At 47.9% G+C, this 18,227-nt stretch overlaps 1 protein-coding gene across 5 annotated transcripts; it reads left to right on the top strand.

Annotated features, from left to right (window-relative positions):
* The first annotated feature begins 762 nt into the window (after positions 1-762).
* Positions 763-17,578, top strand: PLEKHO1 (pleckstrin homology domain containing O1). Of its 5 annotated transcripts, none has more exons than XR_007516779.1 (7): positions 764-998; positions 1,633-1,779; positions 6,474-6,614; positions 7,600-7,704; positions 8,097-8,198; positions 9,353-13,592; positions 17,482-17,578. XR_007516779.1 is itself a non-coding variant. In XM_049880325.1 (6 exons), exons 1-6 carry the CDS (start codon positions 972-974, stop codon positions 10,034-10,036), a joined length of 1,206 nt encoding a protein of 401 aa, XP_049736282.1. In that variant the 5' UTR covers positions 764-971; the 3' UTR covers positions 10,037-13,948. The 5 variants fall into 5 exon arrangements, 3 of the variants coding, with proteins under 3 accessions (XP_049736283.1, XP_049736282.1, XP_049736284.1); XR_007516780.1 differs by lacking the exon at positions 17,482-17,578 and having other exon boundaries at positions 9,353-12,510; positions 13,504-13,592; XM_049880325.1 differs by lacking the exon at positions 17,482-17,578 and having other exon boundaries at positions 9,353-13,948.
* The last annotated feature ends 649 nt before the right edge of the window (positions 17,579-18,227 follow it).

The following is an 18,227-nucleotide window of genomic DNA, read 5'->3' on the forward strand; positions in this document are numbered from 1 at the left end:
GTTCTATTGCTGCCGGCAGTTACAGCGTGTGCCTGCAAATCCCTCAGTCATCCTGAGTCTCACTTTTCTCTCTATGAAATGGAGATCATACCATCCACCTCATACTTGGGGTTACTCTCTTAAGGCTCAAATAATAGCTCTTTGCAAACTGGAAGAAATGTGCATTACTATTAACTTCTCTCCCACCCCGTCTTCCAACACATCGATACCCTCTGAAGCATAAAACTTTTCCCCAACATTCGACCTGCCCAGGCCACTGTCTCCACCACAGAGTGAGCGTGGATTCCAATGTCAGCTCTTGGTAACACGCCCTACCAGCTCCGGCTCTTGTTTTTGTTCTTCGTTTGGGAGGAAGATGGTCTAGATTGCGGCTTTCTCGGGTCTTCATCGATCTGTGCCTCTTTAGTATCCACTCCATCTCCTGCCGTCCCTCTCGGCAGGTTCGGTCCGTGTCTTCCCTGGCTCCACCTCTCGCTGCGACCAGGGGTCTGAGTCTCGGTCCCCCTGCCCCTCTGGAAGCCGTCCTCGGCTGGGTTTAGGTCTCCCGTCTTCCTTACCCTCCGTGAGTCAGAAACAAAGGAGGGGGAGCGGCGCTCGCTCCGGCTCCGCGATTCGCCCTTTATTCTGAACTCGCAACGTCAGCGGGCCGGCGGATGGAGCTGCGGGGCGCGGGCCGGGCCGCCCACTGCGCGCGGGGCCCGGGGAGCGGCGGGGCCGGGCGGCGGCGGGGCGCGGGGCCCGGGCGCGTGGGCGCCGGCATGGAGGGCGCCGGGGGGCGGGGAGCGGGCGTGCGTGTGTGCGAGTGCGAGGGAGGCCGGCCTTTAGTGTAACCGGAGCTACAAAGAGGGGGAGCGTCCGGGCGAGGGAGGAGCGGCGGCGGCGCCGGGGGCAGCTCCGACTCCCTCCCCCGGGAAGGCGCCCCCTCGGAGCGCCCTCGGCCCCTTCCCCGGCGCCCGCGCCCACCGGGCAGGATGAAGAAGAACAATTCCACCAAGCGGGTGAGTGCGCTCGCCGGCGCCGCGCCCGCCGCGGACTTTGTGCTCCGAGGACCCGGCCCCGTCGGGGCGCGCGCGGCCGGCGGCCTGGGAGCCCCCTCGGCCGGAGGCGCCCGGCCCCACGACGAGGCGCCGCGGGGCTTGGGTTTGTTCACTTGGGTTTGGGGGTTTTAACTTGGCTCAGCTTCTGCCCGACCCCCGCCCTCCCCCTCCCCTGGGCGACGGGCAGCCGTTTGCATCGCGCTCTGCAGAGGCGAGGAGACAATGAGAAATAAAATAAAACGCCGTTAATCCCGCGGCTGCGAGGAGGGCGGCTGGGGGAGGGGGCGGGGGGGGCCAGGACAGAAATCCGGGAGCCACTCTTCCCGCAGGCCCAGCCTCTGCCTCCCGCAGATTCAGTTGTTTATTTGGGAGCGGGGGAGGGGAGCTGTGGGGGAGAGAGTTCCTCGGAGTGAAAACCTTTAAAGAAGTGGGGACCGAACCCTTGGCTCCCCGACTCCAGCCTTGAGTGGGAGGGGGGTGGTCACAGGAAGAGCGGGGAGAGGGGAACTGAGGAGGGTTGTCAGAGATGGACTGGAGAGAGGGAAAAAAGCGTTAATCACCTAGTCAGATGGTTCTTAATCTTGCCTTTGGGCAGGGGCCTCAGGATGGAAACCATCAGTCTGCTCCGCCCGAGAAGGTCGGCTGGGTCCGGAAATTCTGCGGGAAAGGGATTTTCAGGGAGATTTGGAAAAACCGCTATGTGGTGCTGAAAGGGGACCAGCTCTACATCTCTGAGAAGGAGGTAGGTGCCCCTAGCCCTAACTGTGCCTGTTTTCTCATATTCCACACTTCACTTCTCCACAGGGAGGCTCATCTGCCTCTACTCTACCCCCTGTCCCACTCCCATTTTATTCTTGAAGCAAGTTCAGGGGTCCCGATTTATCTCTACTCCATTTTATTTGCAGGGAGAGGTCACCTTTTAGTGAGAAGTCCTGAGTAAGAATTAGAAGTTGAGTTTGCCTCTTATTTAATGTTATTTCTTTGCAAATGCCTGTCTGGCAACAATGACAGTGCCCTCCCAGATGTCCCAGAAGCTCTAAGTGCCCCTGCTGCCTTCTACCCTATCCTGTGTCTAGCTGCTCACAGGATATTTTTCTTTGCTGTTGCTGCTGAAACACTGTGCAGTTTATTCTTCACCCCTTCCTGTCTCTAGCAGGGGCATGCACAGGTCATATCAGCAGCTCAGCCACCCTGAATCCTAGCAGACATTGTCTGAAAACACATATACAGTCCAGGGTCAGTCAAGTATGATCTCAAGTAGAGTATTTGTGAGTGGCAGGCAGTTATTTCTCTTAGAAGTCCCTAAGTAATATGCTCTCTATTCCTCACCCAACTTCACTTTTAAAAAATAAGTGAAGGAATTCATTTTTCACTCCCTTCCTGGGGGTGACAATGGAGTTATGGACCCCTGTATGTCTCTGGATAACTCTGACTCTGCAGTGAAAATGAAAACCATAGTCTACATTGAGTCAGAACCTGAGCCCAGATCATTGACTCTGACCTCTTGTCCCTTTTGTCCCTAACTCTTAGGATCAATAATGTGAGGTAATACTGAGAAATGAAAATTGCCCTTACAGGACAGGAGTTATTCCAGTCCCTCCCTCTGTGGCTGTGTTGGTGTAGCCCTAGGAGACTGTCCTGTGTTCCCCTTAGGATGGCCCTTCCTCTCTCTGATTCTCTGTTCCCTCTCCCAGGGCCAACTGGGAAGTCCTCCCTCAGTTCTAACATCTGCTGCTGCCTGCGGTAGACGTTCGGTAGATTATATTTAGGTAAATAAATCCTTTTATGGTATTGAAACAGACACACACACAAAGTCCAAGAGAAAGTATTCATCTGAAAGCATCTACTGAGGCAACCAGGGAAACGCTAAGCTGTGCCAGGATCAAAGCAATCCCTCTTTGGGGTGTTTAAACCTAACTGTTTACACTAAACTAGGAACTTGGTAACAAAGAGTCTTAGGAGTGAGGTGAGAGGACTTTGATAGAAGGATGTATTTTTAAGGGTCATGTCTACCAATCATAAATCATAAGGAAGGTTTTCTCCATCATTTCTGACTTTCCAGTTTAAAAAAAAAAGTCTCAGAGTATATCGCCTTTCTTCCCTGAACTTCATAATGGCAGGAAACTTTAGTGAGCAATCAGGGAGAACTTTCCACACGTCAGAGGGGAAGCTTGAGAACAGTGAAAGGGTAAAAGAAACAAGACATTTCTTTCTTATTCATGTTTGCCCAAAGAGCAGTCTGGGGACTAAAGAGTACACTTGATCTTTGTGGAGGAAGGGGTACAGAGGCAGGGGAAAGGATGGAATGACCTCAGCCCAGGATGTCTGGTATCCTGTGAGTAAGGAGCATCTGACTGGTCATGGGGCCAACTGCCCCTTGCTGGGAAAGGCATATGCAAAAAGGGAACAAACCTTATTGAAGTTACTCTTCTTTGGAGCCAGTTTCCTTGCTACAGTGGGCCTGGATTAAAGGTGAAACTGATAGGGGGCTGTAGGCTTTATTCTGCCTGCTTCCAAAGTGCCAGAGCCACTAGTTTCAAGGGTTTTTTGTTTTTTTTTTAATGCATAATATTTGTAATTTAATGTGTTAATGTAAAAAATTCTTAATCTCTTTCCCAGAATTTGCACCAATTTTTCTTTTTTATTACTTCCCCTTGTAAAGGCAGGATCTCCTACACCTGCCTCCACCAAAGAAATCCTTCTGTGTTGTTAATAATTGTTTTCCTGATTCTCAAAGGGCACCCTTTTCCAGACAGGGCTGGGGTACTTCTTGATCTTGGGGTTGATATATAGGAAGAGAAGCCAGGCCTTATAGAAGACGTCATGGTGGAAGAAATTGAGTCCAGTGCATCTTTTTTGATAAACATGGGAAACATTCCTTTTTGTGGGCCAAGAACAAAGAATCGAGGAAAAGGAAGGGTTAACTTTGGAAGATGAGTAATTATAAATGAGGCTTTGGGAATTAATCCGTTGCTGCGGAGTCGATTCCAACTCATAGCGACCCTGTAGAACAGAGTAGAACTGCCCCGTAGGGTTTCCAAGGTTGGAACTCTTTTACAGAAGCAGACTGCCACATCTTTCTCCCTCGGAGTGGCTGGTTTTTTTCAAACCACCGACCTTTCGGTTAAGAGCCGAGCACTTTAACCACTGCACCACCAGGGTTCCTTCTTTGGGAATTAGATGGAGGGAAAAAAGAACAGAATACAGTGGAGGAAAGGCTCTGGGGTGGACCATCTTCCCTTGGCACTGGAATATATTTGTCCTACTGTTTGCTTCACCCCATCTCCTACCCCTGCTTTACCGAAGGCTGACCTCTGTCAATGTCCCTTGCTCCCCAGAGTTCCTTATCAGCTTGTGTCCAAGCCAGAATGACCTTTTTCCTTCCCTTCTCTTCCCTTCCCTTCCCCTAAGGAAAACAGAACAAGTAACCCTCTTCCCCTGGCTACATACCCACACCCAGCACTTTCCTCTCCAAGATTTCTGGCCTCTGCTGATAGTCTCAACTCTGGGGAAGGAGGGGGAGAGGAGGGGTGATGCATCATCCTACATCCCTGTGCCATGTTTCTGGGACACCCCTTGCCAACATTTGTCCCCGTAATCCTCCAAGGCCTCTGCTCATTTCCCAGCCCAAATCTGGGGAGCCCTGGAAAAGGAAGCACCCTGGAGGAGCCAAGCCATGCCAAAACAAATGGTCAAGCAGGCATTCAACTGCATGGGGCTATGTGATCATCTGTCCTAGTCTGTTGTCAGCACCCTGGGTCCAGCAGCAGTTCAGAAAGATGGACAGACTCGAGACTGTAGATGGGCTGGGAATGGAGGAAAGAACTTCCCCACTTCAAGGTTGATGAGAACCAGGAGGAAAGATGAGGTCACCTCCATACCACACATGATTCCTATTTCAGAGTTTCATTTTGTTTTTCAGTTGTGATGAAAATATGCGTAACAAAACGCACGCCATCTCAACAATTTCTACGTGTACAATTCAGTGACATTGATTACATTTTTCAAGTTGTCTACCCATTCTAGCTGTTCTTTTCCAAATCATTTCAGTGGGGCTGTCATATGAAAGATTCCAGTCAGGAAGGGTGGATATCTTCCAAGAAACACATGAGGCTACTTTTATCTGCTTCCTTAGTTTTAATAAGACAAGCGCTGGTGGTTTTCATCTGTCATCCCAGGAAAACGTGACCAGCTCATTCCTGAACCTTCTAACTTCGGGCTCAAGTAGCAGAGGGTGAACACATTTTCTGATCATAGACTGCTCATTTGGGCTGGTGACTTAGCCTCCTTTCTCTAACTTTGGTCCTTGCGTGTCTTCAGAATACCAGGCCTATGGGGAACACTTCAGGGGAGAGGAGGAGAAACTCTGGGAGGTTTAAAGTGGACCTTTGAAGAAAGGTTAATGGAATGTGCTTTCTGATGTTCAGAAAACGGTGCTTGGGAGTAGAGGATGTAGATAGGATTGTGGTCTCTTACTAGACATTCAGCAAGAGAGTTAAGACGCAAACGTTGGATGAAGCTGCTAAGGGTAGAACCAGAGCGCAACATGGATACTACAGCAGGAAGCGTTAAGTTTAGATACAGGGGGAACCTTCCTGGCAATAAAGGAACTGAGGTTCTCAAACTGGAAAAAATGGAAGGAGGTAGCATATACTTTTTTCCAACTCTGAAGTCTAATCCTACAGGGAGACTATAAGTGCATCTTTACCCAGAGATACATACATGAATTAAATGGCTTTTCAAGACTGAATTGACACAGTACCTTGGAAAGAAATAAAGAAGGGGTAGGAACTGCAGTTGTATTTTTCAGTTTGTCTGAACAAACTCTGCTACAAAGGGGGCTGCTGTTCTATGACGATGAAGCTCCTGAAATGAATGAGGTAGACAAGTTGCTTTATAATAGTTTATATTAGAGGAGGCAGCCGGATGGGGGTGAGATGGCTACAACATAAACATAAGACTGGGGAGACCCAGAGGAAGTCCTTCATTCCTTCCAGGCATCCCCCGATATAGGTTGTGCCTTTATCTCCTCCCTCTGGACGGTCAAGGGCCATCGGGACGGACTGACTTCAGAATGATCAGATCAACCTATTAGCCACGTAAGCCACGTTCTCTTAAGGACAGAGTGGGGTCCGTGGGTGCGGAGAGGCACAGTGGGGCTCAGAAAATAGTATCTTGGCTGAGGCAAGTGGGGATAAGGAGTTGAAACAGAAACCCACCTTAGGAGTCCAGATTCAGCGGTGGCCCCAATCCTGTCCCCTACTCTCTGGCCTTTGTGGGTCTTAGGCCTTGAATAGGATGGCCCTTTCCTGTCCTGCCATCCCTCCCCCTCCTCAGGCTTCTTCCTGGTTCCTGTGACTGGTCTAAACTAACAATTTAGGGAGGATGGGACTAAGCAATTCTTATCTCCCTCACCTCACCCCAACCCTCCCCCAGGTAAAAGATGAGAAAAATATTCAGGAGGTGTTTGATCTGAGTGACTATGAGAAGTGTGAAGAGCTCCGGAAATCTAAGAGCAGGAGCAAGAAAAATCATAGCAAGTTCACCCTTGCCCACTCCAAGCAGCCTGGTAATACGGTATGTGTTTCCTGCCACCTCGGCCAACGGCCAACGGAGTGTTGATGGAGGTGGGGTGGGGGAGGAATGGGAGAAGGAGAACACCATCCTCCTTCCGGTTCTCTCTCTTAGCTCTCTTGGCTCAAACCACTGCTGTTGAGTTGATAGTGACTCACAGCGACCCTGGAGGACAAAGTAGCACTGCCCCATAGGGTTTCCAAAACTGTAAATCTTTACAGAAGCAGACTGCCACATCTTTTTCCAGCAGAGTGGCTGGTGGGTTCAAACCACCGACCTTTCAGTTAGCAGCCGAGTGCTTTAACCACTGTACCACCAGAGCTGCTTTCTCTAGGCTGTGATGCCCTGAATTACTCTCTCCGTCAGCTTTTGTCGTGTACCCTGAGAATATTGTGGCCATTTCCTTCCCTCTGGCCAGGCCAGCATTTGAACTGTCCAGCCATGAAGACCATGTCTCTCTTTCTGTCTAACACACGCACATATGCACACACATATACATCTTTTGGGAGAAAATCACAGTCCCTGTACCCTGATAGGCGGTTGAATCTAATACCTCTAATCTAATACCTCTTGTTCGAGGGAACCCAGCAAGAAAAACAGCAAGTTCACCCTTGCCCACTCCAAACAGGCCAGTAATACAGTATGTGTTTCCTGCCATTCCTGTCACATTCTGTTTTTTCAGACAATTAAAGATCTTTATTTTAGTACCTGTCCTTTACCAAATCTCCTCAGATTATCTCTAGTCCCATGCTAATATTCAATACTCTCTTAGCTCTTCCTTGGTCACTTATAAAACAACCTCTGAGGTATAGCATTTTGTTGTAATAGAGGCTGGGCTTCCTTAATGTATGGATGACTCAGGAAGCAGAATCTCTCTCCTTCTAGGAGCTGGGTCTAAGAGAATGAGATATGATTTTTTATTTCTTCACTGTCAAGGTGAGGTACCATCTCTAAAACCCTGGCTAAAACAAGAATCTTCCCCTCACAGGCACCCAACCTGATCTTCCTGGCAGTGAGTCCAGAAGAGAAGGAATCATGGATCAGTGCCCTCAACTCCGCTATCACCCGAGCCAAGAACCGCATCTTGGATGAGGTCAGGGGGCTCATTATGGGGAGAGGGGTGCTGGGGTGCAAGGGAGCAGCTGTGACTCGCTAAGAGGGGGGATTACCTCAGAGGCCCTATTTACTTGCCCTGCCCCCAGCAGCCCTACCTCTTTATCTCCCTAAAAACCCTTTTCTCCTTCTATTTTCTCTCCAAGTCTTTTCTGCCAACTACTCTTCCCCTCTTTATGATGCATGGACCAGCCTTGGGCCAGCTTAAGGAGCCCCTTCTTGTCCAGGGAGGAAGTCCCTTGCGTGTAGGATTTGCCCAGAAGCAGTTAATGGGGTGGGTTTATTTCCCAGTCCAGGCACATTCAGGCCTCGGGGATGCTGGGTTGAGATAGTCTCTGAAGAGAAACCGTGATTCACAGTGCATCTCTTCAGGTCACAGTTGAGGAGGACAGCTATCTCGCCCACCCTACTCGAGACCGGGCAAAAATCCAGCACTCCCGCCGCCCCCCAACTCGGGGACACCTAATGGCTGTGGTATGTAAGACTTCAAGAAAGTAACAATTGCTGGAGGACCAATTCCATATTAGTCCATCTCAGAATTGTATCTCAGATCACCGGAGATATTTCTAGGAGATTTCTGTATACCAATGTCAAAAGGCCAGGGAAATCCCTTCACCCTACCCCCGAGCCTGATTACTCTAAATCAAAAGTACTTATTGAACACCTACTGTGAGTCTGAAAGTCCATGCCCTCAGTAAGTCTATCATCTTTGGAGGAAAATGAGACATATCCACAAAGAAAGTAAAAAAAAAAAAAAAAAAACCTAGAGGAGCTAAATATTGTACAAGACAATATAAGTTACTATATTGGTGACTGTCCTGGTGGGTAACAACATCAAGTGTCACAGGCTTTCAGAGAAGGAAGGATCACCATGAGCTGCTGTAACACGCGAGATTGTGGTTTCTTTTATTCGTCCAGGCTCTAAGTTCCTAGGGAGGGAGACAGCCAGGGACTGTAGAAAGAGCATAGGCTTCGGAGTCGGACAGAACCTGAGTTGGAATCTAGCTTTGCAGTTTACTGTGTGGTTCTCTGAAGCTGCACGTCTCCACCTGCAGAGTGGGGTAATAATCTTGCCTACCTTGAAGGTTTGCTGTGAGGAATGGCTGAAACAACATGTATATAACTGCTAGTAAGGTACTGAAGAAATACCCTTATCATTATTTTAAATTACAGTATTCTGGATATAGAGCAAGTTTTATTATAAAGGCAAGGGGTTCTGAGTCCCAAGTAGCAGAGGGGGCTGAGGTGTGTGGCTCAGAGGATGCAGGTGGCAGAAGACAGTTATGCATTGCCTGGAATATCCCATGTGTGTCAGACCCAGCTGATGCTTGTAGTCCACAATACAGAGGATGAAGACAGTCTTTGAGAAGCATGTAGTGAAGTGGAGAATATGGGGAAAAAGCAGGAGAAATTACTTTACAGAAAAATGAAATAAATTCAAATTAGTTTCACAGGGATAAAAAATAGTAAATAAAGGAGAGGGTTCATCAAGAGTAGAGGGCTTCTCATTCAGGAAAGGAATCGAGGAAGAAATTGACCACAGCTTACATCTGTCTTTTAGGCAGTCACTCCTGAAATCCCCACTCATGACAATTTATCTTCTTCATCCCCACCCTGTTTTTCTCCAGGCTTCAACTTCTACCTCGGATGGGATGCTGACCTTGGACCTGATCCAGGAGGAAGACCCTTCTCCTGAGGAACCAACCTCCTGTGCTGAGAGCTTTCGGGTCGACTTGGACAAGTCGGTGGCCCAGCTGGCAGGCATTCGGCGGAGAGCAGACTCAGACCGGGCAACCAGCCTTCCCCGACCTTGGGAGAAGCCAGATAAGGGGGCCACCTACACCCCCCAGGCACCCAAGAAGTTGACCCCCACAGAGAAAGGCCGCTGTGCCTCCCTAGAGGAGATCCTATCTCAGCGGGACGCTGCCCCAGCCCGTACCCTCCAGTTGCGGGCTGAACACCCTCCAGCCCCCATCCTACCCCGCCCGGGGCAGCTGTCCCGGATTCAGGACCTGGTAGCAAGGAAACTGGAGAAGACTCAGGAGCTGCTGGCAGAGGTTCAGGGACTGGGAGATGGGAAGCGAAAGGCCAAGGACCCCCCTGGGTCTCCTCCTGACTCCGAGTCAGATCAGCTGCTGCTAGAGACAGAGCGCCTGCTGGGGGAGGCATCGTCGAATTGGAGCCAGGCCAAGAGGGTGCTGCAGGAAGTCAGGGAGCTGAGGGACCTGTACAGACAGATGGACCTGCAGACCCCAGACTCCCACCTCAGACAGAGCACCCAACACAGCCAGTACCGGAAGAGCCTGATGTGAGGGAAGAGGACAGGGTCTGGAACTTGTGGGGGGTGGACAGACTCTTATCTCCAAGTGTTGCAGGATAAAGCTTTTTTATTTACCTCAGTCAAAAAAGAAAACAAAAACACAGTCAAACTTGTTGGTTCTGCTGATGCCTAACCCTCCTACAGCCCTTCTTTCCCAGCCTGCTTTACTTTCTCAGCCCCCCAGCCTAGACATAAATTGCCTCCATTTCGAGGAGGAGGTGACCACTATAGCAGTATTAAAAGGAAGGGTAATAAAAGCACAGTCTGACCACTTTACACACACCACCCCTCTCCGAGACCTAGTGGGAAGTATACCCTGCTCCCAAGTACAAGTATAGGCTTCCAGGTTAAGAGTGAGAGGGGGAGGGGATTTTCCCTTATATCCCATTCCAGGTTTTCAATCTGAGGGTGAAATTTCAGCTGCCCAGCTCTACTCTAAGGATGTGGAAGCCAGCGCCACCTGTCCATGCACATAGGAGAAGTGAAATTTATCCCAGCCCTAAGGAGGGTTTGTGGAATTAAAATCTCCCCAGCCAGACACTGCCTTTTCACTCTTAACAGTCCCTCTGCTCAAGAGTGAGCTGCCTGGCTTTTCTGACTTGGGGTGTTCCTACCCTCCACCTCCCATACCCTTTCCAACACTGATTCAAAGATACAACACTAGATGGCTGGAATTGGTTTGTGTTATTTGGCTCAGGGGGCCTAGCACAGGGGAACTAGAGACTGCTGACCTCACGGAAGAAGTAAATTAAGAATGAAACTTATTTGTGATGCAAGCTGGGTAGGTCGAAGGGGAAAACCAAACATGTGTCCAGGTTCCTCTTTTGGCCGCTCTAGGGTTTCCTGTAGCCTCTCCCTCTCCTTCCTCAAACCTCTTTTTCCAACACTAATAGCCCAAACTAAAGAAAAACATCTTTATGCTCACACCACCACCCTTCCTGACTCCAGTTGGATACCAGGAGCTGCCAGGCCACTTGCATTCTTGTCTATGGTAGATCCTACAGAACTCATTGTGTTTGCTTCTTTGCTCTGAAGTTTTCTGAGATCAGTTTTAGCAGCAGTGATTGGGTCAGAGAAGAGTTGTGGAAGCAAGATAGGAATGATTTTTGGAAGGAAGGAGAGGAGAGAACCTCATGAATCAAGTAAACAAAAGGAGAAGGGGGGAAAAAAAATCTTTGAAGTGTACCCTTGCTAACTTCTGGATGTCATCCCTAAATCACCTCCAAGAGCCATGACCTAGGCCAAGGGCGAGGGAAAAAAGGAGAGAAAATGGAGACAAATTGCCTGTAGACCCTGGGCATGAGACTGCCTTAATGTGACATTTAGAAAGAAGGGAGAAAAGGAAAACACTTCAGGAGTAATGCAGGCCCTTCGATCCCCATCCTACTCTGACACGCCCACACCTGAGGGAATCTCTCCCAGACAAACCATCTCTAACAGGTTGCTGTTGAGTCATTTCCAACTCCTGGTGACCACATGTGTTTCAGAGTAGAACTGCACACATAAGGTTTTCAGTGGCTGTGGCCTTTCAGAAGCAGATCACTAAGCCTTTCTCCCAAGGTACCTCTGGGTGGGTTTGAACTGCCAAACTGTTAGTACCCATTGTTTAACTGTGCACCACCCAGGAACTCCTAAACCATCTCTACCCACTGCTGTTGTGTCGATTCTGACTCACAGTGACCCTATAGGACAGAGTAGAACTGCCCCATAGAGTTTCCAAGGAGTGCTTGGTGGATTCGAACTGCCGACCTCTTGGTTAGTAAGCTGTAGCACTTAACCACTATGCCACCAGTGTTTCCAAACCATCTCTAGGGAAGAGCTATTCCTGCCGTCTTTTAGTCCTTCACCACTCAATCTTGAAGATTTTCCCTAGATCTTATCTAGCCTTTGGTTATAGTCTAAACTAGTCTCTTCCCTGAGGAACACATATATCACTTGAGTGAGGTGAGTGCCACCTGGGCCTCAATGTCATTCTCAGGTTCTGGGGTACAGGGTGAGGAAACCGAGATCTCCAGGCTTTCTTTCCTCCAAATAACTCCTTCCAAAACTAAGCATGGTCAGCAGAGCCACCCATCTTCACAGATACTGAAAGTCTGGGTAAAAAATTCTATTTACTTTCTTTTTATAAGTCTCCATATTTGTACAAATTTTATTTTACCAATATTTCCCCTTTTCTTGTCACTCCCACATAATGAGGAAAAAGACAAAAAGCAAGAATGACGTGTATACCCCAACATATCAATTATCTGGCTCCCAAGGGAGCTAAGAGGATGGAAGGAGACACTGAAGAGGATATGACAAGTGACAGGAAGACGAAAAGATCGGGGGCCTCAGGAAGACTAAGAGGAGCTGGGCCCTGGGCTCCTGGCGTCTTCAGGAACCAGAACCAGCCGCTTCCAGTCCTCTTAACAATTGCTGGAGCATCCAGGCCATACGGTGGTGAAATGAGGCCAGCTATGGAATCAGGTTTGGGTTCAAAGTCTGGCTGTGACCACTTTTTGGCTGTGAGGCTCTGGGAAAGGCACGAGATAAGTGTCAGTTTCCTCACCTGTAAAATGCAGAGTTGTTGGCTGGGTAAAAGCAATATATAGAAAATGCCTAACAGTCAACAAATGGCTGCTGGCCCTCCCATGACTGGCCGCTGTGGCTGCTACGGCTACTATTATTAGTTTGTCTCAGTGTGCTATGAACTGCTAGCTCAGGTGGAGTACAGAGTGAATGAGGCCTAGGGCATGGGGTTGATCGTTGTCATTCTGCTCTAGTCCGCGGGCTGACGCAGTCCATGGGCTGCACCCATAACCCCCTCTTCAAAGGAGAGAGAGTGCCAGGTACTGTGCTGACAGCTAGAGATGGAACAAGAGGAGAAAAATTATGTCTTCAAGAATTTCAGAGCTTAGCACAAAGCCAGAATTCCCAATAGAAAAACAGCTTAGCGTATACCTTCATGGTGGGCTACTAACAGGATTTCTGAAAACGAGTGTGTTTTGAGCACTGGCACTGGCAAAATAAGGCTCTGCCACCCTAGGTCTGACCGGCCTCCCTTCATCTAGGTCCTGGCACACCACCTCTGTTCCCCGAGCTCCATCGCTCCAATCCCTTTACCTGCCATACTTCCCTTACTTCCTCCCAGTCACTGTGTTTTGGGATAAATGGGTGGATCGAATAGGGGAAAGAGATCTGTGGCTACTGGGGCAACTTGTTCACTAGGCAATTGTCAATAAACATGTTTCAGCATGTATTTATTCCTCTTCCCTTCCTCCCTCCCAACAACATTGCTATATTCTCTTCTTACACAGATGAACTGGCAAAGGGGAAATCCTTTGGGAGGGCCTAGAATGGGGAGACTGAGAAATTCAGGATGAAGAGCTGAAATAGGGTGAGGGTAGAAACAGATAAAGAAGTAAATGCTGACTTCAGATTTCAATGACATTTTCCTCAACTTTTCTTCTTTCCCATTAGGTGGTTGAGTAGGGGTTTGGAGGGCAGGTGCTAGAGCCCTGATCTTCCCCCATAAGGAAGAATGCCCGAGCTGTTGACCTGGAAAGCTGGTGAGTGATCTGTATGGTATTCCCACAGCATAGCCTTAGGTGTTTGGGGTGAAAAGAAAAGGAAAAAAAAAGAAGCACAGGTTTCTTTAAGTCCTGCTTCAGTCCTCACAAACCAAGCTGTGCTAAGCCTACAGCGCAGACCCTGGGGAAATGGCTCTGGCCTCCTTCCCCACCCTCTCCCCCAACCCCTCTGCCAGTAGTAAATTCTACCTCACTCTCCCCAGAAACTAGTCCCAAAGAATCTCTTCCCTAGATAAACCTCACAGGCAAGCCAACCTAGCCCCTTTCTGCAACCCTCAAAGCTCAGCTACAGCCCCCTCCTCCTTCTCACTCCCTTCCCTTAGCTTGTTTCCGTTCTTTTTCTGCTTTCTTCCTACCTCCCAGGCTCCCAACAACAGCAGCCAATCCCCAGCCTGCTCTAGAGCCGCACCATATATGGAGAGGTTGGAAGGAAACCCGAGTAAATGCGGGAGTGAAAGAACACACACATACGTGTACACACACACACACACACACACACATGCACGCAAGTTTGAGTGCCTTTCTACACATGATCCTGTGTCTATTTGTCTGCGTGTCTGATACCAGTCCCACCGTTCCGTGTCTCTGACTCACCCCATCCACAAAATGAGGAACCTGTTTGCTATTCCCCGCCTTTATTCATGCCCCCGCCCCAGACCATCACTCCAATCCGTTGCCTCTGACCTAGATTCCCTGCACTAATTACAAGCCTAACGAGATCTAACAAACACCCAACTTAGCACAGCTGAGACCCTTGAGGTCAATTAGAGCAGCCCAGCTCAGCTCAGGAAATGAGAGATGGAGCCAGAAAGTCTTGTACTTGCCTCACCCCATCCCCCATCCCCATCTCTACCCCAGCCCTGGGATTGGAAGTGGGGTAAGGGAAAATGCAAAAAATAGCAGGACCCATTTAGAAATAGGGTCTTGGAGAGCTACAAGAATGAGAAGTACTGCATTAAGTTGGTGGAGCCCTTAGGGAACACAGATTCCCATCTCCTAAATTAACGCAAAGGTAGCAAAGGTAGAGGTGGTGCGGCTACAGAAAGCAGTTTTTGTTTTCGTGAAGACTTACTGTGGGGAAGAGTAACTCACAGCAGAGCAGACAGCACTTCATCTATATGACAGAGACAATCTCTGACTTGGAATTCCTCCTCCCCTCCCCTTTTCCTGCTTTGGACAAGGGGGGTTTATCTCCCCTGCTTTTCCTGATGGTTTGGGATGCTCAGAAATCACCCATTTCTTTCAGAAATACTAGACTTCGCCTCATTCTTGCTTTTCCTTCTTTCAGATATTAGAACCCTGGCAGCAAACAGCTCCCTACGCCCAAGGCATACAGAAAAAAAATAATAATAAAGATGATTGGATTTTGGTTACCAAAGTATTGTTAGATAATTTGGGATGATGCCCAAATTATTGTCTTCTAAGCGAAGCCCTGGTGGCGCAGTAGTTAAGAGATGGGCTGTTAACCAAAAGGTCAGCAGTTCGAATCCACCAGCCACTCTCTGGAAACCCTATGGGGCAGTTCTACTCTGTCCAATAGGGTCACTATGAGTCAGAATCCACTCAATGGCAGTGGGTTTGGGTTTTAGATGAAGAATAAGAGGAAATGGTCAGAAGAGATGGCAATGGGAATCTGATTACTTCTGCAGTTTTCCTATCCAACAGAGCACCACAGAGCAGGGCAATGCACCTCTGTCCTCATTTTCCTGGGTTCTTTTCTTTAAATGGAAACATCCGGTGGTGTAGTGGTTAAGAGCTATAGCTGCTAACCAAAAGGTCAGCAGTTCGAATCCACCAGGCGCCACTTGGAAACCCTACGGGGCATTTCTGCTCGGTCCTACAGGGTCGCTATGAGTCAGAATCAACTTGACGGCAACAGGTTTGGGTTTTTGTTTGTTTGTTTTTCTTTAAATGGGAAGAATGGAGATGGAGTAGTTTCCTGTCCTATGTCCTGTGTTCAGGCCAGTTGTCCTAACCTCCATCACCAGTGTTTGTGGCTCCTTGGAAGTGGAAGAAGGAAGGGGAGGGCTAATGGGATGTTCTGTGCACAAGTGAGGAAGTGGACTTAGAGCCACCGCGAGAGCAGCATGTCCCTCTCCTCCCAGCCTCCACCCAGCTCTGACTGAGGAGGACCTCACTCTGCTAGCCCTCTGCCTCATCACAGCCCAGACTCAGGCAGAAACCAGGAACCCAGAAGACAGGACGATTCACATAAACATCATGTCTCTAGGTTGATGACTCCCAAATGTATTTCTCCAGCTCATCTTCCCTCCCCCGAGATCAAGGCACTTAGAGCCAGGTGCCTATTTGACGCCTCTACTTGGGTGTCTAACGGGCATCTTAAACTTAAAGTTAATTAAAGTGGTAGATCCTGAAATAATGGACCTCAGTGGATCACCCTCCCTCCATGCTCCTTTACAATGTGATTTTACTGCTCCTTCCACTCAAGAAGCAATGCTATTCCTCCAGTTGCCACTTGAATCTGGGTTGGCCTTGTGACTTGCTCTGGCCAACAGATTGTGACATTGTATAAATTCCAGAGCTTAGGCCTTAAGAGGTCTTGCAGTTTCCACCCTCCCCTCTTAAGATTGTGCTGCCATGTAAGAAGCCTGGGCTAGCTAGTCCTTGAAGATGTGAGACCACAGGGCAAAAGAGGCCCTGCGAACCACATGGAGAGAGAGAGACCCATCCACCATCCAAGCCCCCAGCTAAAAAGAAGCTGTAGGCAGCATACCAGGCGACCTGGTTAACCCATGTATTTGTGAGAAATGATACATCATTGTTGCTCAAAATCATAAATTTTGGGGTGGTTTGTTACTCAGCAATAGATAATCTGCACTTGGAAATGGGATGCTGCTATAGGTAAGACCTCAAACGTGTGGCACTGGCTTTGGGACCAGCCAGCAAGCAGACAGTCTGGAAGGCACAAGGAGACTATCAGGAGAGGCTAGATGAGGAGGGAGAACATTGCTATTGGAGGCTAAGAAAGGCCCACCCTGTTATGTAGTGGTAGAATAATGTACAAAACTGTCACCTATGATAACGTGGGAGATAGAAAATGTACCCAATGAGCTTGTGGAGGTAGCTAAGGAGATTTCCAGGCAGAATGTTTAAAGTGCCAATAGGCTTCTCTTAGCTGTGAATGAAAACATATTACAGGAGAGATGAACTAAAAAAAGAAACTATTCTGTTTGCAAGTAGAATTTAGAAGAGAGCCTGGGACTCAGTGGTGTCACTAGGGGGTTCAGAGGGTGCAGACCACACCGATGACTGTGCAGTGTTTCTGCAGAAATTTATTACTTTTTACGAAAATATCCCTAAGGTTATAACAACAAAAACATTTTTCGTAAGCCGAGCTTACATGTATCAATGTACCCACAAGGCTAAAACTCTGTGCTAATTTACTCTTTGAACCTCTTAATGCGCTTTGGTCACAGCTGCCATTATTACCCAATTACAATGACGCCTCCAATCCCCTGGTTTTGTCTGCACACCTTACCGGCACATGCTGTTGTTTTCCTCGCTGCCAAGATTTTTATAGTCTCTGATTTTGTCAAATTTTCTGGTAATTAGTATTTGTGAACCTATATCAATAACTTTTTTTGAGAATGAAGTAGTAATTAAAGAAAAAGAAGGAGAAAAAGTTAAAAAAAAAAGGCTTCCACTCAGTTACTAATAATGTAATTCAATGTAGAAAGATTTTATAAAATGATTTCATTGTTAGTATTCATAGAATCTAAGAAACATTACATTAAGCAATTTACAGCTATATTTATCACATATTTAGTTAAGATGTTCACTAAGTGCTGAAATGCTTCTGTATTTGTTCCTGTTTATTTTTATGGTATTATTTCATTTATTTCCACAGGCACTTGCCTACAACTTCTACGTCGTTTGGGCCATTATTGATCATGCAAGCCTAATCATTAATGTATCTCATGTCATGGTCAAGTTTAACATTAAAATGAACATAATTCTGATGTAGTTCTTAAATCCTTTTACTTCGAATTCTGTTGTTTTCTTACTGAATTTTCAGTATAGCCACATGAAACTATGTAAATGTAAATACATTTAGGCTCCGCATATGATATTGCACCTTGAAGGTATAATTTTAATTTTGCTAGTTGTTTATGTCACTACTATGGCCGTTACATTCAGTGATATACAGGAGTTAGGGTCTACGAGTGACATTAGTACAGGAAACATTACTAAGGATTCTGTATGGTCTGATATGGGAGGAGGTCCCAAGTGGTGGGGGTGGGAGGGATTGACACTATGAATTACTGCACTAGATGACACCAACCCTAGTGACAACACTGCTGAGACATTCTCCAGCCAGAAAAATTTAGGAGAATGATCTGATGGCGGGAATCACCCTGGTCAGTGAAATGATTCAGGCATTTGAAAAGTACCGGGGAATAGTGCACACAAGGACAATGGAATGGGCTGGTTATTACTAAATTACATTGGCATCTTACAGAAGGGTGATAAAAAGCTGAGGGCAGTTAACAAACTGTGAAGGCTTATCTCCTGTGAAGCCCTTGTCTCCTGCAGTCTGAGAGTAGTAAAAGATAAAGACCCAGCTCAGATATTAATAGAGTTGCAGAGCTTCAA

This window comes from Elephas maximus, chromosome 3, assembly GCF_024166365.1.
Source record: "Elephas maximus indicus isolate mEleMax1 chromosome 3, mEleMax1 primary haplotype, whole genome shotgun sequence".
NCBI lineage: Eukaryota > Metazoa > Chordata > Mammalia > Proboscidea > Elephantidae > Elephas > Elephas maximus.

What these genes read in the sequence shown, in the direction of transcription:
- PLEKHO1 (XM_049880325.1), top strand. Translation starts at nt 972, where the DNA reads ATGAAGAAGAACAATTCCACCAAGCGG. An exon ending in TCTACATCTCTGAGAAGGAG is followed by an intron (nt 1,780 to 6,473) that starts GTAGGTGCCCCT and finishes ACCCTCCCCCAG; the next exon opens with GTAAAAGATGAGAAAAATAT. An exon ending in AGAACCGCATCTTGGATGAG is followed by an intron (nt 7,705 to 8,096) that starts GTCAGGGGGCTC and finishes GCATCTCTTCAG; the next exon opens with GTCACAGTTGAGGAGGACAG.